Here is a 26,455-nt window from a genome sequence, read left to right as displayed (position 1 = left end):
AGAGATGGCGAGGCAGGGTCGTTTCAATGGCTGGAAACACAATCTGGTAGCTGAAATTAACACGTTCACCGCGGTGTCTCAACATATACGCCCCTGTTAAGCAAATGTACCAATAACTGACCAGCTTAAGACACCAAAACAACATACTATTATTGTTATATTATGCTTGCATCCTAAGTAACTTCAATTGTACTGTTTTTACAAAATGGTGATCTGAAATGATTACCACTGAAGCCAAAATTGCTACTGTCTGTAACTAATTCAATTTTCTTTTCTGTTTCAGGTAAGTCACAACAGTTTAACACAGTCAAAATATCTCATCCCAGGTATTTATCGTAATTAAAATACATACACCACTAGAAATGGAGAAGGTCCGTTAAAAGAGTGTGCATTTGCGTAAACTTGAAGAATGAGCGTGAACGATCGAATCCAAACCCTCTGATCCCCAACTCACCAATCCAGAACGAACTCGAACACTGTCCCCTCGAACCATGCTAGTAAGCGAATTGAAAGTTATCAGAATCTATATTGCACTCCGGGGAATTGATCGCGATCGAACGTTCGCGATAAAAAGGAAAAAGGTTAGATCGTAACGCTTGATTGTTGCGTTCCTTGAATGAATTGTTGGGACGAGGGACTCTCGGTTTCTGTTTAGAGGCGCGTGTATGCGCGTATAAGGAGGTCCTGCGCGCATCGGGCAATGAAATAAAATCAGAGGTGATCGCACTTGGAAGAATGCGAGCTTGAGTCACAGTCACCGATCTCTCTGCAGGCGACACGTGGCCACGTAGGATGAGTTTCATCGAGCAAGAGTTCCACGGAGCGTCTGTTGATCGATCATTGTCCCTGGAATTGCAATCGTTCGAACGTACGTTTCGATTCTCTACTTGTCCGCTTTGTATAGCTTCGACGTTCGTGGAACTTCGCGTGCTTTGTCCCGTATTAGTCATGGAACTCGTTACGAATTGCCACGAGTCGGCTGATTAATCTTCCTAAAGTCGAAGTTCGCGCACAATTAACTATCGATAGCGTTTGGAATATCGATAATGTCGAAATCATATCGATAACGTTATCGACTCGTATCGATAATATTTGAAGCCTTATCGACATATATCGATAATATTGAAAGGTTTCCGATGACGCTGTCGATAAGTATCGATGATATTCAAACCTTACCGATGTATCGACAATATCGTGAAAGTATCGATAGTTCTGATTGCTAGTGAGTTATCGATAATTATCAATATAATATCGATATTTGCATCTTCTAACATACGTATATTTTATTAAAAGTGTTTGGTTTCGCGAAAATGGTAAAAGTTACGCATTCCACGACCGAGCAAGGTTAAGCAACAGTTGTTTTACGATCAAAGCCCTAACTCGATAGAATTTGTTCAGCAACGTTTGTACTTAGGCGAACGAGAACAGTATTTGCATATATATTTGCAACCAGACCAAGACTGTTGCCAGCGTAAATTGAACCTTAGAGCGTTTTATCCCATTTTCTGTCCGGGCAGAAACTAGTTCTGCACAAGTCGAGCAATCGCGACTATGGGGTTCAAGGCGTTCTACTTTCGAATTGTAGTTATTACATCTGAACATTCATAACCAAAATTGGAGTACGGTGTGGGTACTGGTGAAATCCGTGTACGAGACGCCGAAGGCCAGTTTATATTGTTGCAATAAATTGTATTTGGGCAACGGTTTCAACAGAGAATAGTATCTAAGATTAGATCAATTGGAACATAAAAGTACCTCCAAATCAAATTGAAATTTGTACCAGTCGATAGGGTCCTCAGAGGAAATCTTTTCTACCAAGTTTCAACCTGGTACTTTCACTAGAAGGGTGAAATTTAATTGTATTTCTATTGAAAGATGATAATTCGTATTTTGCAATTCTCATGCATGATGGAAATATTTTTTTCTCAGTTTGTAAATCAATCTGACGTATTCTAAGAATCTTATAGTCTCCAAAACTTATATTATATTCATAGTAACATCTTTTTTCTTTTGCCTTTGAATTGTAAATTCACTTATGATAGTTCAAGGATGTCATACTTTTCCAAACTTGTACGTGTCGTAGCGCTTATCACTTATCGCCGTAATACATTTTAGTTTACCCTGAAGTTTTTAAATATATGTTAAAATACAAACGACCATTTCTGCAAAATTGAACGGAACTTATGTATATTTCATTCTAAAATTCTAAATATGCAGCCACGTGGCAACAGTAAGATATAGTTAATCGTATCATGATACTTGTTTCGATGAAAATTAGATCGAAAGATTAACGCAGGCGGGGAACTAAAATGCCAATTACATTTCTATTTTTGCGTGGATTCAAATGCATGCTGGTTCAAACCGGTGAAAAGCTGCAATTTAAATTAATTAAGCTAAATTTATCACGTTATAAGTTCGTTAACTTAAATTTATAACGCGATCGTTCTCTGTAAGTGTCTTTAAGGTTTGATGAAGGCTGATTACTGTCAAACGTAATAAGCTCCTAGGTAGTTATTTTCATGCGCCAACGAACATGTTTATGTGTGCACATAACTACGGAGATGTTCGTCGAACCTGAAAGATCCAAACGTTTGGAATCATACGGTGGAAAGGCTAAACACAATTTTTCAATTTCACACTTACACTTTATTAATTGGGGGGCGTACAATTTGACATAAATATTACACACTACAAACTCAATAGATTCTATTTTAATATTCTAGTAAAAACAAATCTCTTTAAACCGGGAAACTTCAAAGATTTTACAAGAATTCACGCTCTGAAATGGAAAGTGAAAACGGGAAACATTAACACTGTAAAATAACTGTTGCATATATTAATCGACATCGCTCCAGTCGCGATTAACAAAAGCGTCGGTCGTCCAGCAAGATTTCTCGAGAACGATGGAGTAAAAGACACATCCGCGATGCCCAACAGTGTGGCAATTAATTACATCGGTAATTGATCCGTATCGTTAACCTTGATCGCGTTATGTCTCACTTTCGATCGCGTTGTAAATCAAATCACGCATGAATCGTGTGGCGTGTAACACGACCGAAGTAAAAGTCGCGAGAACGTCTACGCGGCGGAGAAACGATCGATCGATAGCTACTGTCCGGAGAATTTTTCTCCCAAAGTGGTGGGGAGGAGGCTCACGACAGGCAAAAGTGGCCAAGATCGCGTAAAAATCGTGTAACTTTGAATAGATCGATGGAAAAATGGACGAAATTCTTACGCAAATCTGGTTGCGTAAATCTCTGGGTTCGCTTAAGGGGTTAGGTAACTCTAAAATTTTGAGAAAAAATATTTTGTTTTTTGGCTTAAATAATAGTTTGAAGCCTTAAAATCATTTTTAAGGTCCCAGTGTCGGCACAATGTTTTTGCTGAATATTTGGAGCCTCAAGCAATGACGTATATCTGCTTATATCAAACTTGTATATTTGTATATCAAACTTTAAATGCATTTTCCTCGAAACTATGTCCTATAAAACGGTGTGCAGAATTACTCCAGTTCTAATTAACCAATTGCTTTGAAAATTTACAGTTATCTTTACTATTATATTTATTAAGCATTGACGATCCGTTTTTTAAAAAATTGTCTAATAATTCTGCAAAATATTAGTAATAAAAACTCGATTTTTGATCAAATTTGATATTAGGTTTCAAATATCTGCCATATTGTTCATTTTCATACAAATTGAAATGTCTCATCGTCTATGTTAAGGACTTTTATCATAGTTAATGGAATATTTCAACAATCATTTTATCATAATCCTGCACACCAGTTAGGCATCAAAAAATGAAGTGGTTCGGGAACATAGCGCTGTGTAGGCTTGATTATAAATATTTGTTAAACATTGCCAAGGGTTTTTTTCAATATTTGTTATGCCTAAATACAGTGCAAAGTCTCAGGATAATTGACTGTTTACTTTTTCTACATTGTAGCTTAAAAAATTGCCTTGTTTTCCGTACCGCTAGAGTTATATACCTAACCCCTTAACCGCGCGGTTTCCTAAGCTCGTTTTGTGGGAAAATATCAATGGACGAGCGAACGACGGGTCATCGAGAGCTGGTCCGCGATCCTTGGAGCAATTCGCTCCGAACCGTTCAATTATCGCCACTTGAGCTAACTCCGAAGCGGCTAGCAAACTTTTTACTCTCTCGGGACGGCCGTTAAGGGATCATTGCCGTGCTTTCAGCAGCGTGTAAAACGCGGCCATAATTTATGCCGCGCGACAACGCGAGCGCGCTGTTTCTGTCGCGTATAAATTAAATCGCGCGGCCCAGGTGCGAACAAAAAATGGCGACTCGGTTTCGTCCCGGCGATTTATTACTGGACGTTGGTCGTTGCGCTTATCGTGTCTCGTTTCTTTGGACCCTTGAACAGTTTTCTCGTGGATTATTCTATTAGCGAGTGAAGAAAACAGGCGAAGTATAATTTTATACTTCGATAAACCGAGAAGGGTCTGCTCTTCGTCGTCGATTGCATATGTGTTCGATCTGCTTCGTCGCCGAGGCGTTTGTTTATATTTTCTATCAGGTCTCGTTCAACAGTGTGTTAAAGCTGAACAGGACTCGATAAGTGTGGAAACCTTGAGAACATTTATGGCGTTAGAGACGGGAAACTGTAGTCCTCAGTCTTGGTCAAAATAACTGTAAAGAAGAATCACGAGATTTCTAAGATTTTTAATATAAATTGTTAGAAATTTTCTAATAAATGAACTTTACTGATCGACGGTTCTGGGGTAAGTGCCAAGAGGTCAAGCTTAGTCCTCTTACCAGATCCTCGAGGAACAGAGTTCCTATTCTTTAAAGCAAAACAACGTCGACATACCCATGTTTCTTTTCAAACAATCAATCCTACGACGCCTGATAGCTACGTGACTCCGAGTCACCAGCCATCGACAGGCATCTGGATTGGGCGCCACACGCAGGCCAAGTCCCTATCGTAAATCGTTCGAAAACGAAATATCGTCGAGCTAATAGCCCTCGACGTCCCCTAAAAATAAGCTGTCGCTAACAAAATTATGTTGTGTTTAGTGTAATTTTAATCACAGGGGTCTTACAAATATGGTAATAAATCTTCCCATCGAAGCAAAGTGGTTACAGTAACAAAATTTATTTGAGGAGTAGGTCTAAATCTTATTTTTAATACTTGGAGGACTCGAAGAAGTGTTTTGCCCATCTCTGAGTGGTTGGTGACGAGCCAGTTCTCGCCGTTTTACGTCAGAGATGCTAGGTCACGGGACGTCGCGTTTGTTCGCGCGATTGACCATTTAAAGAACTGTTCTCGATATTCCGAGCGCGGACGCGCGATTAATTCATGCTCTCCTCGTAGGAGCGAGCGTAATCACGGTGCGCGACAGTCTCGATGTTTCACTGTCGCTTCTGGCGCGATACGGCCGACAGTTGGAGGGAAGACGTTCCGTAAATCGACTGGGAACGACGCCGAGGAGCGTAGGCAGTTGTATATTACCGTATAGGTATATGCATCTTGAGAAGATTGCCTTGGGAGGGTCAATGTCGAGGAATCACTAGGACAGTAGGGCAGTTTCCCTGATCGGTTCTCAGCTTAAGTTTATTCCACTGAATCGATTTAGCTATTTTCGAGGACTTCGATAATCTAGAAGAGCTCAAAAAAGTTAACTGAAAGTCACTAGAAAAATTTGTTAGCTTTGAGAACCCCCATCTGTAGAAAATATAAATAAAGATTGATTTTGTTTGAACAAAAGTTTGCTTATCCCTGTTTGCAGCCATCTGTGTTAGCTTCTAGTCCATAGTGATTTTTATCGGACTCTCAAACATTTTTTTACCAGTTGTGGATAACATCGTGCACATATGGTATTTCTTAGGCGTCTCGAGCTCAGTTCCTTTTCGTTCTGAGAGCTTCAAGTGTTTTCGACGCTGGAGTTGAAGTTAAGTAAACGTCAAAATACTCTTGTGGAGCACGTTACAGCTTATTGAGAAATATTTGGTGCAGGATTTTTACTATTATACAGGGTGTTCGGCCAATCCTGGGAAAAATTGTAATGGGAGATTCTAGAGGTTAAAGTAGGACGAAAATCAAGAATACCAATTTGTTAATGGAGGCTTCGTTAAAAAGTTATTAACGTTTAAAGTTCCACCCATTCTGAATTTTTTTCCTCGAAAATGCGCAGGATTTCAGGGGTATGTCTATTCACCAAAAATGATTGTAATTGACCCCCACAATCGAAAATATTTTTTCCAAAAGGATTTGAAATTTTTTAATTTTATCGTAAAATTTCACACCTTCTCGAATTTTTTTCTCGAAAGTGCGTAGGATTTCGGGGGTACGTATAATGACCAAAAATGATTGTAATTGACCCCTGCAATTGAAAATAATTTTTCCAAAAGGATTTGAAATTTTTTAATTTTATCGTAAAATTTCACACCTTCTCGAATTTTTTTCTCGAAAGTGCGTAGGATTTCGGGGGTACGTATAATGACCAAAAATGATTGTAATTGACCCCTGCAATTGAAAATATTTTTTCCAAAAGGATTTGAAATTTTTTAATTTTATCGTAAAATTTCACACCTTCTCGAATTTTTTTCTCGAAAGTGCGTAGGATTTCGGGGGTACGTATAATGACCAAAAATGATTGTAATTGACCCCTGCAATCGAAAATAATTTTTCCAAAAGGATTTGAAATTTTTTAATTTTATCGTAAAATTTCACACCTTCTCGAATTTTTTTCTCGAAAGTGCGTAGGATTTCGGAGGTACGTATAATGACCAAAAATGATTGTAATTGATCCCTGCAATTGAAAATAATTTTTCCAGAACGATTTAAAAAATTTTTCTCTCATCGAAAAATTTATTATATAAATTTATATATAAATTATAATATTTCAATCTTTTGAAACATTTATAAATGCCTGGGGGAATAGGAAAATCTCGAGTCGAGCAAGGAAATTTTATTGCTCGACCCATTCGCTTTTTTCCCGTATTAAAAACCGCTTACCATTAACCTTCGACTCGATTCTAATTAAGTCTAATTGCGTTTTATCTCCGGTCTACACGCGATAAGTCGAACGTAGCTTTGTCGCGACTCTGGGACGTAATTTCTTGTTCGACAAAAACTATCGACGATCAAACTTCGATTTCCGTGCTGTAAATTGAACATTTGCCGACGTTCTTCGGAAGAAAATTAATCGAGGCGTCGTTATGGGGAGTAAAAAAGGCGTTCGTTTAATATTTTCTTTTTATTTCAAAGTCTGTGTTCTACAGATATATATTTTAGATAAACTGTGTTTGTAATTTCTTCTCAGGTTTTCTTAATAGAAATAAAGAACAGAAGCTGTCTGATATTAATAAGTACTAGATAACAGAAAGAAATCAAGAAACAAATGATTAATACCTGAGCTGATACATACTTTCCTAGAAAGCAACGTGAGCCACACCAGTAGTGTCATCATTTGACAGTGTCATAAACTATCACGCAAGTTAAATGCAAATATACAAAGAATAATTTCTCAGAAATTTCGTTAAAACGTTTAGACCAGCCTCATACTTTCAGTGTGCCACATAAAATTCCATCAACGTTTACGAATCGAATCCTATATCTTTGCCTGATGACGAATCATCGGTATCGTCATCGCATCCGTGATCGTGTTCCTCAATTACTAGGCGCGTCTCTTAGTAATTTCTCCTAGAAACGTCGCGATATTACGTAATTAAAATCGAAGATCCGGCCAGTCCAAGTCAATGGTAGCTTCGTCGCAATGGCGGCTGACTCGTCCACGTGTTTCTCGTGTGGGTGAAATCTCTTTGTCGCTACCTTGAGACCAAGGAAACACCGTTGACTCAACGATCAAAATCTGGAACACGTCGAGAACATAGTATATCGAAGGTTAGGCTAACGCCAACTCATAATTTCCTAATAAAAAAGTTTATAAGTTTAGCAGAATAAAATGGACCATTTTATTTCTACACTCTGATAAGATTCGTATTCCAAACTTTTAAAAACTTCTATAATTCTGTTCTTAGCAATTATTATTTATTTCAATTACCGTTCGAAGCTTATCCAAAGGAGCAACGTCGATTTCAGTTCGCGAAACGCGCGCCTCTTTGTCCGTCGAATTAAGAAATGGCGGTCGGGGGTTACGTTGCATTAAGGCCAATAGTTGCTCGTTTCACGGTGGCCGCGTGCACTGTCGTCGGCCTAGCCCAGATTCGTCCGTTAACGCGACGAGTGCAAACAATAACGTCGCGGCGGCTCCTTTTTCTTCGACGACGGTAATTCAATCGTGATTTCCAAGGGAGAGGAACGCACACGTACGATGGCATACACAGAGGGGTGGGGACGGAGCGCAATGCGACGCCGGGCGAAACCAGTTCTCAGGATAAAAGCGAAGGAGAGAGAAGCCTGACCCCGACAGAGCTCCCGCGTCTACGGTGTGTTCGCTAACCTATCGCGATTCCTTTTCAAAGAACGTGCTGAAGCTTCAAAGCGATATTTAATACCTAGTTTGCCACCATTCCCCGGCTCCTTTCGCGCGATCCCTCCGCGAATCGAGAACCACCTTCTCCCTGCGGTATCGAGCTCGAATCGAGCCCCGATATCTCGAACCAACGATCGAATTGGGATTTCGACCGTCTCGAACTATCGAACTCGACCTCGCGCGCTCTTCTATTTCACATCTACGCGTCAATACTTTCTGCACTTAATATTAACCCCTTAACGCTCATATTTTTCCAAGAAATATCAGTTTTCTGGACTTGTTTCCAAGCTACATAAAAATGCGGTTTTTGTTACCTACAATGTTGTATCTAACGTATACTTTGAAGGAAAACAAGTATTGTTATCCCTTAAACTGTTAAATTAAACAAATATCGTTTTTCGAAGCAGTCAGACTCGGGCGTAAGCGTTAAGGGGTTAATTTAATAAAATAATTGGGAGATACTGTTTTTCTAAATTACGAGACTTAGGAACGAGTAACATCTATCTAAGTATTCAATTTAGGGCTGAAGAAAGATGTAATTATCAACTATCATTTTTCTTTTTAATTTCATGTGGAAATTCCTTGAATGTACCTACGAATTAATAGAGAATCGAACTCCTTCGTAACCTTACGAACGGAATTCACTTTTCGAGCGACACAAAGTCAGATTCGGATCTTGGAAAGGTTGCATTCGTTTCCTTCCATGGCTGCCATATCGCGCCTTTGTAATTCCAGGTGTATGAGATCACGGTGTACTTTAGGTACGTAAAAGTCGAGAAAGTTATTATAGCGCGCGGTATATTCCAGGTTTTTGCGCTCGTTGCCGCGAAACGGCCGCGGAACCTTGTGGTTATAGTTGAAATGCAATTGCGCGGCTCTATGAATAACGCGTAATCGTGCGTTTATGAACGTACGTTTGCCCGTTTTAAATTAACATCGCTCGAGGGCCCGCGAAAATTGCGTTCTTAACAAAGCGGTCATTATTTTCCAACGAAATTAAATTTAAATAGAAATTGGATCCAAAACCAACCGTGCTGGTAGCTTGGAATACGAGGTTCTCGTAAAGCTATTGTTTTCCCAATTAACGAGGGAAATTGTATCGAATTCGTTCATAAAATTATTATTATTTAACCCTGTATTTTATCAATTTTATTTCATCAGGAAAGAAATTATTTATATAGGAAATTCTACACTGGTATGCAATTAGTATCATTCTATGCATTTGGCTACACAGAATAATAGAGGACAATATTATATATAAATAAATCAATAGGGCGAGACAAAATATCCTACCTAGTTAAGGGTTGGAAGAAGCAAACATCCAGCAATAACGAATAAAAACAAATAAAATAATAGAGGACAATATTATATATAAATAAATCAATATGGCGAGACAAAATATCCTACCTAGTTAAGGGTTGAAAGAAGCAAACATCCAGCAATAACGAATAAAAACAAATAAAATTGTATTAATTCACTTTTAAGTCACCTATAAGAACGTGCAAACCAGTGAAATTCGCAAAGTCCCCATATCTATCGCGATAGGAAAAGAAAGATGGCTACTGCCCAGGCGCGAATTTCTCGAATTCGTTCGCGTTTCCTTTCCGGATTCCGTGGAATTCCGACGCGTTTCGTACGAAAAGATGCTCGTAGGTGTTTCTTTTTTTCTGAAACGACGCGCTTGCAACTCCGTAAATCGCGGCCGATCGTCGCAGTCCATAGAATCCTAGAAAGCGAAGAACCACCGGTCCGGTGGGCGTGGAACGTTTCAAGCTCGAGTAAATGTATAACTTGAGTTACACAACCGCGCGTGCATGCAACGTATTGTTTTCCCGTTCTGTTCACCCGGCTTCCCGTGTGTGTTTGCTGCCTTTGCACTCTGTCATCATGCGTTTTTCTCATCCTTAAACGCGTCGAGTTAACGACTCGCGCTCTGGTTCAACGAGCCCCGTGTGTTCCCTCCTCTGAACGGGTAACAGTTTATTGTCGTTGATCTTGTTTGATCGAGGTTCCCACTAACAGTTTTAGAATCTATGTCTTTACCGTGCATCGTCAGATAGCTTCTGCAAACTGACCTCTGAGAAATTTAAATTAGCCCTAGACGCTACACCTCTGCAGCTCCTTTGTTCTCACGCTTTGCGGGTCAAATACACCCTCTCGCGACTCCACAGTTAGTTCTAGCTTTAAATAAGTTTCACATACTTTGGAAAACACTTTAAAATGGGAGTGATTCTCCAGTATTTATTAGAAATGATTCTATTTAATAATTTCTTTTTGGAAATCTTTATTTCTCAATTGTTGACGAGTAGCTTCGTTAGATCTCAATTATATTTCGGATTACGTTTCTCGTACGAGCCTGTACGTCCATAAAATAGGAACAGTGGAACGAATATCGGTATTCGATGCGTCCAGGAAATTTTCGCGTTAATTAATCGCGGCGCGGACGAGCCGCTGGGAAGCTGTAATTTCATTTAACGGAATTTCGCGATAAATTCAACGACGGTAGGATCGAGAACACTCTGTAAAACGAGACTGTTATTAACGGACGTTGAGACGCGATAGTAGGTGGAAAGGTACGCTTACGTTGACCCGGTTACGAATTACCCACGATCGAAGTGCTCTTGCATTTTGCTGGGTCAATGCGCTCCCGGGTTGACTTCTCGGTATTTCGAGCGCAATAACCTGAGATTAAGTCATCGTGACGTAGTTACGTATCGTTTAATCGAGCACATTCGCTTACACTATTTAGCGCGCGGCGCTTATTTGCATGCGAGAACGATCCGTGCTCGTTTATCCGACTCGAAAATCTTTTCTACGAAACTCGACGAACGTGCGCCTACGATTGTTCTCGTTACGGCTCGTTGCTCGCCTAACAATTAATCCAGGGTTCTTAATTTGCCCGTTTGGAACCCTTTGGACCCCAATTTAAGGCCAATTTTAGGGATAAATAAAAAACTACAGCAAAAGAGTAAAACGAGACCACCTTTGTATATCAAATTTCCAGTCTCTCGAGAATAATTTGCATGCTCGTTTGGAACCCTTTGGACCCCAATTTTAGGGTCACTTTTAACGATAAATAAAAGAGTACAGCGAAAGAGTGAAAAGAGACCACCTTTTTATATTAAATTTTAGTTTCAGTCTCTCGAGTTATATACAGAGTGTTCGGCCACCCCTGGGAAAAATTTTAATGGGGGATTCTAGAGGAAATAAGACGAAAATCAAGAATACTAATTTGTTGATGGAGGCTTCGTTAAAAACTTATTAACGTTTACAATTTCGCCCGTACTGAATTTTTTTCTAGAAACTGGGTCGGATTTCGGGGGTATGTCTATTCACAAAAAATGATTGTAATTGGCCCCCGCAGCTGAAAATAATTTTTTCAGAACGATTTGAAACACATGAAATTTCAGGGGAATCATTCATTCATGGTCAGACATTATATTTTCAATAAGGAATTTTTTTCTCGAAACTGCGTAGGATTTCGGAGGTATCACTATCCACCAAAAATGCTTGTAATTGACCCCTGTAACTAAATATAATTTTTTTAGTATGATTTGAAATTTTTTAATTTCGTCTAAAAATTTCAGTACTTATTCGAATTTTTTTCTCGAAAGTGGGCAGGATTTCGTGGGTATGTCTAATAACCAAAAATGATTGTAACTGACCCACGCAACCGAAAATAATTTTTTCAGAATTAATTAAAAATTTTTTTTTCCTTGACAAATTTAGGCACCTACCCCCTGTCGATTTTTCTTAGAAATTCGTTTCTGATTTTTAGTAATTTTCTTTGACGCTCTACGGAAAAGTTGTTTAATACTTTTTTGTAGGTACCCATGAGCTCTAATTCCAGACTAAATTTCAATGAGATACCTTTACTATTGTAGGAGTTATGACCGTTTGAAAATTGGACCACTTTTATGCGATTTTTCTCAGTTTACGGGGTCAGGGAGCAAGTTTTCCAATATTTTTAGAATTTCTACATATTCCTCACTAAAATCCGCATAGTTTGCTTTTTTAAACACCAAAATCGTCCAATCCGTTCAGAAGTTATGACGTTTTAAAGATATGCATGAAATTTCAGGGAAGCATTTCTGGCCTTATATTAGATTTTCGGTAAATAATTTTTTTCTCGAAAATGCGTAGTATTTCGGGGGTATGTATAATGACCAAAAATGATTGTAATTGCCCACTGTAATTAAATATAATTTTTTTAGTATGATTTGAAATTTTTTAATTTCGTCTAAAAATTTGCAGTACCTATTTGAATTTTTTTCTCAAAAGTGGGTAGGATTTCAGAGGTATGTGTATTCACCAAAAATGATTCTAATTAACCCCTGCAACCAAAAATAATTTTTTTAGAATAATTTGAAATTTTTAATTTCGCCCAAAAATTTTCCAATCAGCATGGAACTTTAAACGTTAATAACTTTTTAATGAGGTCTCAGTTAAGAAATTGATATTCTTGATTTTCGTCTTATTTTGGCCTCTAGAATCCCCCATTAAAATTTTTCCCAGGATTGGCCGAACACCCTGTATAATTTTTCTATTATGATTTACAATAGAAGTAACTATTTAAATAATCCCTAAAATAAGAAAAAATTCAAAGGATTATCGATTGTATGATGTCACGCAGTCGATAAGGCGCGAAAGTATAGCGCTAGCATCTTTTTTTATTTCTCTCCATTATCGAGCGCCTCTGATAACGTTGATAACGCGGTTTATTGCAAGTTTAGTCTCGCGTTGCATTCTACCGGGATCTCGTGTCGTTTTCGCAGCTGCAATTCGGTAGTTGTTCTGCATTCGGCCGCTCGTCATGGAGATCCATAGATTCCCCAAGTGGAACGTGATCGACGAGTACTTCAAGGACTTCTCCGAGTATTTTAAATTAGTAAGTACTCGCGGATCCGTCGTTCTTCGCGTGGCTCTCGTTACGCCTTTTACGTAAGCCACTTGACTCGCGGACCACGGAATCGATTAATCGCTGGGCGTGAAAATTTACGATTAAATCCGCGCCAGAGACAATCTTTCATTCATGAACGGGGGCCACGTTGAACGCCATTTTTTATTTCTTTGGCGCGTCGAAACTTCGATTGAAACTTTTCGCTCGAAATTCTTACTCTCTGCTCGATCAGTATAAAGTCAGATCGTATTTTATAACGTAAACGATAACATCAATTATTATTTTAATAATTTTATAGAATTGTTCCTGATACCAGTTAACATTAGTTTTAATTTTCTGTTAGGAATCTTTCTACTATTCTCTTATCTTTCTTACCAATTTTCGTAAACCTTTCTCTTCTTTCTCTGTACAGAGGAAAATTACAAAATGACTGATTAAACTCTGTTCTATGAACCAATAAACACACACAAAATAATCTTAATACTGCGACGATTAGGTGTCTCGGTAATATCGCGCTTAGAGCGATGCAATGACTTAGTTTTATCGATTTCAAGACTATCTACGCTATCACGAGAATGGCCCAGAAAATATAACCAGCGATTGGCAAATTTTTTATTCATCCAACATTTAATAAAAGATTCAAATTTTGATCCGTGTATTACGAAATAAAATTATATTGCACGATGGACACGAATTAAAGCTTATCTCAATACCCGTTCGATATATAAACGTTAAACTGCAATATTGTACTTTTATCCATTATATCTCGGAATATATTTCGAATTTTAATAACTTTGTGTTTTGACTATGCTTCAACTATCGAAACGAAGTACACGTTAATATACTGTTGGGAAAGGATACATAATTTGCAAGTATGCATCATGCATGAATCATTAAACAAACATGCAATAGTTAATTTTAGTAATCCATATTGTATTGAAACTTTCTCAAATTAAATTTGATTATTTCATGTTACTTTGCAAAGTAATCATTACATAGTTTTACATATACAGGGTGTTCGGCCACCCTTGGGAAAAATTTTAATGGGAGATTCTAGAGGCCAAAATAAGACGAAAATCAAGAGTACTAATTTGTTGATGGAGGCTTCGTTAAAGAGTTATTAACAATTAAATTAAAAAATTTCAAATCGTTATGGAAAAATTATTTTCGGTTACGGGGGTCAATTACAATCATTTTTGGTCAATAGACATACCCCCGAAATCTTACCCACTTTCGAGAAAAAATTCGAGAACGTGTGAAATTTTTCGACGAAATTAAAATATTTCAAATCGTTCTGAAAAAAATATTGTTAGCTGTGGGGGACAATTACAATCATTTTTGGTGAATAGACATACCCCCGAAATCCCACCCACTTTCTAGAAAAAAATTCGAAAAGATGTGAAATTTTTCGACGGAAAAAAAATTTCAAATCGTTTTGAAAAAATTATGTTCAGTTGCGGGGGTCAATTACAATCATTTTTGGTGAATAGACATATCCCCGAAATCTTGCGCATTTTCGAGAAAAAAATTCAGTACGAACGGTACTTTAAATGTTAATAACTTTTTAACGAAGCCTCCATCAACAAATTGGTATTCTTGATTTTCGTCTTATTTTGGCCTCTAGAATCCCCCATTAAAATTTCTCCCAAGACTGGCTGAACACTCTGTATATATCGATGTATACGTACGTGCTTTTGTTTAACTATCGAACAGAATTTTAGTTTAAGGTAACGTAAAATTAATGGTCTTAAAAAGTACTTGTAAGTTACACTTTAATAAATATGTCACGAAATTATAAAGTGCTTCCTCTTCGATAAAAAGATAAAAAGAAAAGAAAGAAAAATTTGGCTAATTATGTGTAAATAACCATTAAGAAAACAGAAATCTAAAATTGATAATTGTATTCATTTATGGAAAATGGTAAAAAAATATTCTAGTATATCATTTTTAGTAGGAATATGAATCTATTTAGATTCATTAAAAAGTTGTTGTCAGAATTAACTGTATATTGGGGAAGTTCTTTTCACGAAAATATAGTACAGTGTCTCCAACATCTCAGAACGATGGAGAGATTTGTCGATAACAATTGTGGATACAAATACTTCAGTATTTAACAAATAACAAAACTATAAGAGTAATCTATCGTGGATCTAACCCTTCGCTCGGAAACAATACTATGATACAGGTTTATCGATTCGAGTTCTTGGAGAGTAAAGCATTATTTCTGTCAGATTAGAAATCCCTGTTTGCACATATGACACACGCGAGTAACAGGGAGAGGTAAACAGTTTCGCGACGATAAGATGGATACAATTATCATTAATTGAACAGGGAACGGTTCACTGGCAAGAACAAGATGGTAATTAGTCGGTCGCAACACCGTTTCCCGGAAACGAGCATAAAGAACTGTCGATTAACCCCGATGCAATTTTCCTAGAAGTCCCGTGTATGACTGTTGTCGCGTCTCCATTGTTTGCGTGGAAATTGCAACTGTGATCGTGACTGCATTCTTCAAATCCAGTTGACTTCTGTTCTGTGCAACCTAGATACACATAGTTCCCCTTTGCGTGTATGTTCATTACCATTGGAAGATCCTGAATCCTGAAGTACTCCAGTTTAATTTTCTCAAGCCTATAATCAATTATCCAAGTCCTTAAACGACAAACACAATGCATTCTTCGTAATAGAAGGATATTGAATATCTAAAGTCTTGGAAATATGAGACATTCAAGATCCTCAATTTCAAAGCACTTGAGCTTCTGCAACGTAAACAAGTATTCAAGTCCCAAAGTTGCGAATCCATCCTTTCGAACGAAGAACTTTAGAGAAGCCTGTAAACTGTTCAACACGCGAAATACCTTCATTCTGAATTAAATAAGAGTTAAACAAGAACTTCGAAGACCTATGCCTGATCCTGGAGACACCATACTCGGAGATCCTAAATCCTGAGATATTCAAGTAAATTTATTCGATCCAAGAATGCACGAATCAAGCATGCAAGTCCTAAAACTACGAATCCAATTCACTCATCTCTAAATCGAAGAACCATAAACGTCATAGACACGAAGCATTCAAACGAAGATCCTGAATTTCGAAGAATTTCGAGCACCCAATTCCTAAAATTACGAATCCAAATCATTTCTCATTGAACGAAGAATCCTGAACATTCAAAGTCTGATACTCACCCGGATAACTGACGCTCTGCAATTGATTTCCTCGATCAACGTCATAAGGAATTAAGTACCCAAGAATTTCGAAAACACCAAATCACTCGAAGATCCCAGCTCCTGAGACCAGTGAATCCTGGATCCCCAGTTTCCTATCCTACGAAGGGGTGCCAAGGTCTGAAAGAGAGCTTCTTTCTGTTAGATCGACGAGAATGGGGACGGTTTCATCAACCTCACAGAGCTGCGCAGCGCCCTGGACATATGCGGGTTCAAAATGCCCGGGTACAAGGTGCGTCAGATGATCGAGGAGTACGACGTCAAGCAGAGGTCCGAGCACAAGGGACGTCTCTCCTTCGAGGAGTTCGAGAAGCTCTGCAAGGAGCTGAAGGCCAACGAGTTGGGGTCCACGTTCAAGCAAGTCGTGTCGAAGAAGGAAAATCTCGAGACTCTGGGCGGGATTTCGGAAGCTTCCAGCGAGGGCACCACGCACTCGGTGAGACTGGAGGAACAGCTCGCCTTCAGCGACTGGATCAACACAAATCTCTCCCACGATCCCGATTTGAAGCATCTGTTGCCCATCGATCCGGAGGGCAAGGCGCTGTACGAAAAGGTCAAGGATGGAATTCTCCTCTGGTAAGCGTTTCTCAATTTCTAACATTTTTTAATCCGTTGAAAGCACTTGACGATTATCTAACATCGTGGGTTCCTCGTTTCAGTAAAATAATCAATCACTCTTGTCCGGACACGATCGACGAGCGAACCATCAACAAGAAAAACCTGACATTATACAAGAAGCACGAGAACTTGACTCTGGCTCTGTCCTCGGCTCAAGCAATCGGTTGCAACATAGTGAACATCGACGCCCACGATCTCACAAAAGGTTCTCCTCACCTGGTCCTTGGTCTGTTGTGGCAGATCATCAGGATCGGTCTGTTCAATCAAATCACTTTGGAGAATTGTCCTGGGCTGGCCACTCTGCTGCAGGACGGCGAGCGTATCGAAGATCTGCTGAAACTCTCGCCAGAATCGATACTGTTGCGATGGGTGAACCATCACCTGGAGAACGCTGGAATCGCCAGACGGTGCAACAACTTCCAGTCGGACATCACCGACTCTGAGATCTACACCTATCTGATCAAGCAAATCGCTCCCCATACCAAAGGCGTCACCCTGGAGGCGTTGATGGAGCCGAACCACACGTCACGAGCGGAGATCATGCTCCAGCAGGCGTCGAAGTTAGGATGCCGCAGTTTCGTAACACCCAGCGACGTGGTGAACGGCATATACAAGCTGAATCTCGCGTTCGTCGCCAACATGTTCAACAACTACCCAGGCCTGGACAAGCCGGAGAGCAACATCGAGGGTCTGGAGTCTCTGGAGGAGACCAGAGAGGAGAAGACCTACAGAAACTGGATGAACTCGATGGGCGTGGTGCCTCACGTGAATTGGCTCTATTCCGACCTGGCTGACGGTCTGGTGATCTTCCAGCTGTACGACATCATCAAGCCAGGGACCGTGAACTGGAACAGGGTGCACAAAAAGTTCACCAAGCTGCGAAAGTTCATGGAGAAGCTGGAGAACTGCAATTACGCGGTCGAGCTAGGTAAAACGATGAACTTCTCGCTGGTGGGGATCGCCGGACAGGATCTGAACGACGGGAACGCGACGTTGACGTTGGCGTTGATCTGGCAGCTCATGAGATCGTACACCTTGTCGATTCTGACGTCGCTGGCTGGCACGCAGGGCAGCACCCTGGTCGAGAAGGAGATCGTGCAGTGGGTGAACTCGAAGCTCCAGGGGGCGGGGAAGAGTAGTAGCATCAAGGGCTTCCAGGATTCCTCGATATCCGATGGAAAGGTGGTGATCGATCTGATCGACGCCATTAAACCGGGAACGGTTAACTACGAGCTCGTCAAGGAGGGTGGCACCGAGGAGGTGAGACCCTGGGGGGATGATTTTGGATAGGGTGTTTTGGAAATATAGAGTCAAAGGAGATTAAAGAAAGAATTGACAATTGCATTGGAGGCTTTGTTCACGGGAAATATTCTGTATCGATCTCGTATGTAGCTAACTGATGACTGGAGTTACAAACTTTGTTTTAAAATTCGCTTATCGAGATTGCTCAAGAAAGTTTCCATTTTTGTTGTGAAAGTGCTGCACTTCGTTTGAGGATGAAATTGACTCGATTAACTGGACAAACGGATCGATTTTTTTGACGAGACTATTTTTTTTTAAGGGTTATCGACGATACGCGATAGCGTAATCTCTGAATGGCTTGGGATACGAAAATTTGCATTCGAGCGGATGTAATAATAAGTTCTTATTATTTTTATCGAGAGAAGTTTTTGGATAGAAGACTCAAGTCACCCATCGCGAAACAAATATGGCCGCCACTAGAGAGTTCATAAGTCCCAACAAACTCTTTCCAATGCACCACTCTAACCATTCAAATACTGTAATAATTCTTTACCATAACTATGTATATACCTTTCCATTAATATTGACCAATACTCAAGGAACCAAAATGGCCGCTCGATGAGAACCCCACAAATATTCAAAGTCGTACCTCTCGAAAACAAAGCCTCTAATGAAAAATGTTTACTCTATATTTTATACTCCATTTTTCATGGAGAATCACTAGGAGTACCGAACGATCTGTATAACGATTATTAATAGTTCTTTTTGGGGGTTTCTGAGTCCCCCGATCGGGGAATGGAAATAGAAATCGGTGGAGGCGATGGTTCGTCCTCGAAAATCGAACGAAGACGTTCCATATGCGCGTTTCCACGTAACCGATCGTCACGACGGCGTGACTAATCGGCGACTGCCGCTCGGTTGCAGGAGAATCTGGACAACGCGAAGTACGCGATATCCTTGGCCCGGAAATGCGGCGCGCGCGTCTACGCGTTGCCTGAGGACATCACCGAGGTGAAACCGAAGATGGTGATGACGGTGTTCGCCTGCCTGATGGCGATGGATTACGTCCCCAACATGGACTCCGTGAAGCAACAGAACAACGTGAACAACGGCCAATAATGTCGCGCGAACGTGTTTTACGCGCGAGAACTGTCGACTGAGCCTTGGTTGCCGCGGTACACCGTGTCTCTGCTGCGAACGTAATAATTGTATATACCTAGGTTAGGGTAGCTTGTTTTCCAAAATGAAACCAGAGAGATAGATAGAAAGGAGAATCATGGAACGAATCACGGTACGACGACAATGGCGTTCACGTTTTACACATTCTGGACCAGCGGGCCTCGTTAGTAAATTGTCGGGCAAAACACGATAAATCCTGTATCCGATCCACGGAGAGACTGGTACCAGCATACTGTGGTTATTGTATCGATTAAGTTACAGAAGTTTCGACGTCAATCGATAAATTAGGACCAGAAAGACGTTGAGGGAGTATTTCGGTCTAGCAATTTTCCATTATTTTTTTAAAGGCGAACCATAGACTACTCTGCATTGGAATTCCATACATATAAATAGCGGTGTTTCGAGTATACACAGTATTTTTGTCAAGAAAAAACAATGAAAATTATAGGAGATAGAGATTATTGAAAAGTGTCATGGCTGACACAATTCTAGCCGGTTCCAGCAGTATCTTTGTTATTTGTATGCATTTCCAAGTCGTTCACTCGAAGCAAATGAAACGAAAATCGATCTCTTTTTCGAAATTGAAGATCAGAGTACTTCCTTAAGTAGGAATCCTTAAGTTCGAGGCCCAGCGTGATTTTATCGAGTCCTTGCATGGTCCAGGAAGTTGGGCAACGTCGTAGATCCTGCTAGCGAGCTTCGAGGGAGTCAGTGAATGGTGGAGATGGATCGTTACGATCGTACGGATCGACGTGGAGGCGTTTAGTGTATACGATAGTACTTCTGTCGCGTACGCTTCTTTACCGGTTGTCGGTCGCGAGAGAATCGTATCGCGTGATATGGGATTCCCCCTCTCCAATCTTATTCCGCAATCATATCCTTGTCTAGCTCAAACACGTTCGTAATTAGGACTGTTCGAGTATTTTAGAAATGTTCGAATGCTACGAACGAACTTTGAATACTTGAGTATTCGAATATCGGTATCAAATAAGAGAGTATTCTTGCACTATGGCTGGGACTGCTTATCGAATCGCACTGTTCGAGTTGTAATTCTAGAATACCACGAATATTACTCTGGAATCCAGCGTACCTTATTATTTGTTCTCCCCGTGTCGTTTTGTAATTATTATTAAATTAAAATGGTGGTCACCGGTGAGCGTCGTTTCAAACTTACATCACTGACGTTAGGAATAGTACTAAAGAACAAGCATGCCATTGGATTATCGAGTACTCTTATTTAACATATTGTAATTTGAACAAATGTATTAGTAAGAAGAAGAAAGAAGAAAAAAGTGGTATTCTGGGGTTGGGAATATTCGAGCGCTCAGTTATTCGAATGGTCTGGTATTCGAATGGTATTCGCCGAAAATCTGAATCATCGAATCGTAGGAATTACAGAGAAATTAGAGAGATAGTCCTAGCCCCATTCGTAACGCGACCCTAGATTTGTATAAATCGATTTTGTAACATCCGTTCTGTCAATAATCGATGTGGAGAAGAATAGTCAATGGAAATCGACGCGACATAGCGTTCAGATACCCAGATACCGAGAAATTCGACCGGTATTCGATCATCCGGTTCGAAGGTTTTAATCAACTTCGTGGGAACGAAAATAATTCGCGTATACCGGATATACGCGACCTTCAGATTGTCGATTATATATATATATATATACATATATACTATATTTACATTCTTAAATCATATATATATACTTGAGATGTATACACGTATTTGATATTGCGAGAAACTGTCATACTTTTACAATGACAATGTCTTCGATCAATTAATCAATTAAATTGAACAACCTAACACGAGGCAACGCTGAAAGTTTAAACAATTGAACAGGAAAAAATCGCTTGCGAAACTTTCGACGCATGTATCGCTTGAATGCTCGTCTTCGAATCGTTTTGTAACGACGAGCAACGTTAAACGTTTAATTTTAAACCTACCTGAATTTTATATCGATGTTCGAACGTGTTTTAATAACATGCAATTGTTGATAAAAAAAAAAAAGAAAATAGAACAATAGAGAAGAATTTGGATTACTTTTACGACGAACACAATAACGCTGAAACAGCGAGCAACGATACGAAATGAACGCACAAAGATCATTGTAATCGTGCCATTATAAATATCGAACGCAATCGTGATTGGATGTTTATGCAATATTTAACGATCCATTCGAACGGAACTACGTACTTACGTATTTAACGATGGCGCAAACGAAACACGTCGCGGATTGCTTCCTTTATCTACATTCTGCGAACGAAACAGCATGTTGGTTCCTCTTGATCGTACGCGTTTTAAACGACGCGCGAGCCTAGCCGGAAGTGCAACTGATTTTAAACGATAGAATCGTTTTTGTGGCTGAACGTTAGCTTTATCGAAACGAGTCTGCGTTGCACGCGTTTTTTTGGAAAGAATAAATATGCACTATGGCGCAGTAATCCGAGAGTTCGAGAACATCGTTGGAAACAAAATGGATCTGTACGTAGAATACCCTCGGAGTATTCGAAATTCGAGCCGAGGAAAACTCGTTACATTTTCCAGTACTCAAATGCTAAAAACTTTCTAAATATTATAAGGTTTTGGTATTTAGCGTGGTTCGAATAATCAAAATTACCCAATACGCGATTTCGTTATTTGGGTATTTAAATATTCGAATACCATTAAACAGTCGACTATTTAAGTACTGAATGATCGAGCTGCTTGTAAGGTTTGAATAATCAAAGTCTCCAAATATTCGAGTACTCGGTTTGGTTCGAATAGTAAAGGTATCTAAATATTCGAATACACTTAAACAGTCGACTATTTAAGTACTGAATGATCGAGCTGCTTGTAAGGTTTGAATAATCAAAGTCTCCAAATATTCGAGTACTCGGTTTGGTTCGAATAGTAAAGGTATCTGAATATTCGAATACCTTGTGCAAACACTTACGATTACTCATTTCTCGTAGAAACACGTATAGAATCCGAAGATTAGTGCACATTTATTGCGACCGTATTCAATCACGTCTCAACTAAACTAAGACTAAATCGTTATTAAATCGATGAGAAAAGATCGAGCGTAGCGAAACGTCGATGAGAGTGCAATCCATCGATACTACTTGGATCATTCCTACGGGGAGTAGAGAAGCAGGACACGGTCAAGAAAGCATTTCTCTCGATCTTTCCAATTTGCATTTAATCCCATTAAACATTGCTTTACGTTTATTCATTCCACAAGGCGATAACGCGATTAATATCGACGCGCGTTTCTCGCTCGGTCAGGTTGCCAAATTACATTCCGTGTGTCCTGAGTCTCGAGAGGATCGAATCAACGGGAAATACGTGGACGATACTCGTGAAAAAGCGTTTCTCGACGCCGTGAATTTTACCCAAGGGCCGTTTGCAATCTGCACACCTAGAATGTAAGGTTTAGTCGCGAGGATAGAATTTGCTTTGTTCCGCGAGGCAGAATCGCGATGGTAAAAGTAAGAAAAATAGAATTGGCGAGGAATACGATCGACTATACGCTGAGGATATGATTTTTCGAACGAACCGCGTCAATCAATTTAAACTTAACAATGATCGCTGAACTAAAAAGAAAAACGCGTACGTTCGCATACGCGCACGATGTTCCGTGCGTAACACGAACGTGTTCATGGATCACCGTAGATATAATTTAATGTAACCGTAATTTAAATAAAAAGAAATTTATCTAACCTGCCCCGACTTTTCATCGAAAACGACGAAATCCGTGTCTTATTTTTGCAAAATTATTTTAAACGTTTCGATTATGAAACGAAATATTTCAAACACCTTGTTAGCTGCATTTTTATTTTCATATTACACTTTTGTATTTTCCAGTTGCTATTTTAAATCCTCGGTATATTTTAGAGATAAATGGCGGGGTAACGATTCGACCTTGAGTTATTCTCTTGAGTTTTATTTTTATTGTGCAAATTGTGTAATCTACATAGACGGTGTTTTTATTATAAAGTCAGTGCTAAAATGCACCTTATACCTATCGAGTTCGGTTTCCATCGAACCAGTAATATTCGTTGCAATCTTCAGGACTTTGGACGTGGTCGCGTTACGTGTTATTTTTTATAGCTTTTCAGCATGTCGTCCGGGATCGCAGCCACGTCCGAATTCACTTCTATGAAGGTTTTCGACGGTTTCTCGATTTCAGAGACTAGTTCTTCCTCGACATCTCTAACGTTCTTCAGCGATAGACGTATGTATTGATGGATAGCGACGAGATTGTTCGTTTTGTCCGACCCCATCGTCCCGGTTCTGGTCAACGTCGACACGAACCGATCGTTCGACATGTAAATATGACTAACTGAGCTTTCCTGCAAACAAAATAATCAAGATCAATACTTTAATAGAACAGAATACTTTCGTTAATTTTCTGAACTTAGTCCAACGTTTCAAACTAGTACTTTCTTTCGTATAATACAAAAAACAATGCATGATACTATTTTAGAACCTAACTACCATTTTGTACAGGGGGCTCGATTTTCAGGTGATAAATAACTCACCAAGTGAGAGTGCAGATCAGGTTCGACGACGACGTTGTTCCCGTATTTTCCAAAATAGAAAGGAGCATAATGGCTGCAGTTGTTCAAATTAGTCGTCTTCTGGATGACCAAGTATTCGTCGCGGTGTTTGCTCGGCTGAGACTTCGGTCCCATTTCATACAAAAACTTCTTATATCTCCGATTGGAAGGGAAATATTTGACGTCCATGTTGACCACGCACTGACCGATCGTCGTGTTCTCCACCACGTCGAACGTTCCTCCTCGACGATCGTCAGAGTAGCCTCCCACGTTGAAACGCTCAGCGATCAATTTCAGATCGTTCAGTTTCGAAGTGTGAATATCCCCGTTCACGATCAAATAAGACACTCCGTGCTCGTCGAAACGGACCTCGAACGGTTTCTCGCCGCACAAATAACGGAATTCATCCTCCGACAAGTCTACTTTGTTGTCGACGGTCGGATCGGTGGTTTGTCGCGTGCAATTGTCCAGGTGACAGTAGAGCGCATATGGTTGTTTCGGTCTGCAGAAGAGGTCCATGGCCATGGCGTTGATTATGTGAGTACCGTCGTGATCCATGGGGATCGACGTGATGTTCATTTCCACGTCGAACGTGTACTCTGGGCTGTGCTTCCACTGGACATCCTTGAACAGGGACGCTGCAAACAGCGGAAGATTCTTTTCGTTCGGTCTAACAGTGTGTAATTAGAGTGTTCAATCTGATACTGGGATTCATCGATCATCTTTGTGAAGCAAGCTTGCAATCTACACGAAACAGGTCTGTATTGCGGATTGTCACGATTGAAAATGTTGATATAAAATTAGAGAGCAATTTAAAGAACCATCTTAACGTGTATCGATGTTTCAGGAAACCACTGCCTTTATTTGTGATGAGTAAACAGTCCAAGAACGATTAAAAATGCTAGAAGAAAGGTCCCAATGCATGCAAAATTTATACAAAATTGTATTTTTTGAACGATGCACGAGAACTGCAAGAAAGGATAGAAAATGGATTCGAGGCGCGCGGCGAACACTGAATATTTCCTTTAATCATCTATAACTCGAAAAATAAGGTACCTTGTTTAATTATTTTAATATAGAAATTCAACTACACGTACTTCCCGGAAGCACCCTGTTTTCTTTCAGTTCGAAGACGAGATCGAAACGTATGGATCCCTAAATCCAATGAAATTATGATCAACGATCAATTCAGTCGAAGGAACCCCGTTAAAAAATCACAATTCATAAACGATGCTGCAAATATTCTTTTTTTACGACACTGCTGTGCAATTGTAACTTTTGAGATTGAATTCCCAACGGATTCTAACTTGGACATCGAGGTATTAATTACTTTATCGTAACGATATTACGACGCGATTAGTTAGAAATTATCGTTCGCGTAAGTAGTTATTGTCCCGATTCAGAGTGATTGGCTATAAAGACGGTTAAATGGAAGATTGGCTTACCGACCTAAGAAGAGCGGAATTAATAAGGCGTTCATGTCGCAGCACTGTTTTCAACTGGTTTAACATACTTCTTCGCCTCGAATGTTCCTTTATATCAGCGATGTACTTCGACGTCCTTGTAATTTCATTATGCCGTCCCACCACGAGCGATGTAATCGTCATACGACTTGTAACTCGCGAATCTCAACCGTAACACGGTGCAGTTCGATGCGTCCTGGTTAGTCTCAAAATGAACACCGAGCCCACAGCTTTAAAAGCTCGAGCGAACGCTACGAACTCTCGACGTTCGAACCTTGAACTTCGATTTTAACGCGATTTCGAAGAACGATCGAGTGATTTTCGATGCATGTAAAATATTAGATGTAGATACTCTTTATTTTAAACAGTCCCGAATTGTTCGACGACCAAATTTACTCTCCCAGAGTCCGTAGTATAGAATCGAAGTGAAATTGGTCCAGCGAGAACAGCGGAATTGACTAGAACTTCGACGCTCGAATGACCGTAATCTGTACTGTGAATGACTCGTGTCGTCGAAGTATTATTCCATTAAACTAGTTACGCAGTTAATGCAAGAGGTCACTCATGTCTCGTTTGAATTATTACTTTCTGAGAAGTTCGTTCAGCGTGTCGCGAAAGTCCGGATTTCCGGGACCAATTCTTAAACGCGTGAATACGAAGGAGCGAAAATCGTGCTACTGTAATACTGTTAACGTTATTACATCGTAGAAGTCGGTGATGTATATTTAACTTATAATTTATTGGGGATGCAGAACTACAAAACTACAGAACAGAGTCTTTGTAACTGTTTTAATATTATATTCAGAAGTAGATTAACAAA

The 26,455-nt window shown here is 39.7% G+C and overlaps 2 protein-coding genes across 5 annotated transcripts in view; one reads left to right on the top strand and one right to left on the bottom strand.

Annotated features, from left to right (window-relative positions):
* Fim (plastin-2 fimbrin) overlaps positions 1 to 23,332 on the top strand; it is a 45,021-nt gene extending 21,689 nt beyond the window's left edge. For 3 of the 4 annotated variants that reach the window (XM_076764129.1, XM_076764128.1, XM_076764127.1), the window contains 3 exons: positions 16,732 to 17,162; positions 17,246 to 18,464; positions 19,371 to 23,332. In XM_076764129.1, coding sequence (XP_076620244.1) covers positions 16,732 to 17,162; positions 17,246 to 18,464; positions 19,371 to 19,565 — 1,845 coding nt within the window. In that variant the 3' untranslated portion in view covers positions 19,566 to 23,332. Of the gene's footprint in view, positions 1 to 13,204; positions 13,351 to 16,731; positions 17,163 to 17,245; positions 18,465 to 19,370 lie in introns of those variants that run through there. The other variant, XM_076764126.1, reaches the window with a different exon arrangement.
* Positions 23,333 to 23,540: 208 nt separating this feature from the next.
* Positions 23,541 to 25,778, bottom strand: LOC143341298 (uncharacterized). Its single transcript, XM_076764132.1, has 3 exons — positions 25,622 to 25,778; positions 24,155 to 24,810; positions 23,541 to 23,965 (listed from the first exon to the last, which is right to left on the bottom strand). Exons 1-3 carry the CDS (start codon positions 25,650 to 25,652, stop codon positions 23,711 to 23,713), a joined length of 942 nt encoding a protein of 313 aa, XP_076620247.1. The 5' UTR covers positions 25,653 to 25,778; the 3' UTR covers positions 23,541 to 23,710.
* Between the last annotated feature and the right edge of the window lie 677 nt (positions 25,779 to 26,455).

The sequence above is a fragment of the Colletes latitarsis genome, chromosome 4 (assembly GCF_051014445.1).
Source record: "Colletes latitarsis isolate SP2378_abdomen chromosome 4, iyColLati1, whole genome shotgun sequence".
Lineage (NCBI taxonomy): Eukaryota > Metazoa > Arthropoda > Insecta > Hymenoptera > Colletidae > Colletes > Colletes latitarsis.
Note: the sequence above shows the minus strand (reverse complement) of the source record. Positions and strands in the feature narration are given on the sequence as shown.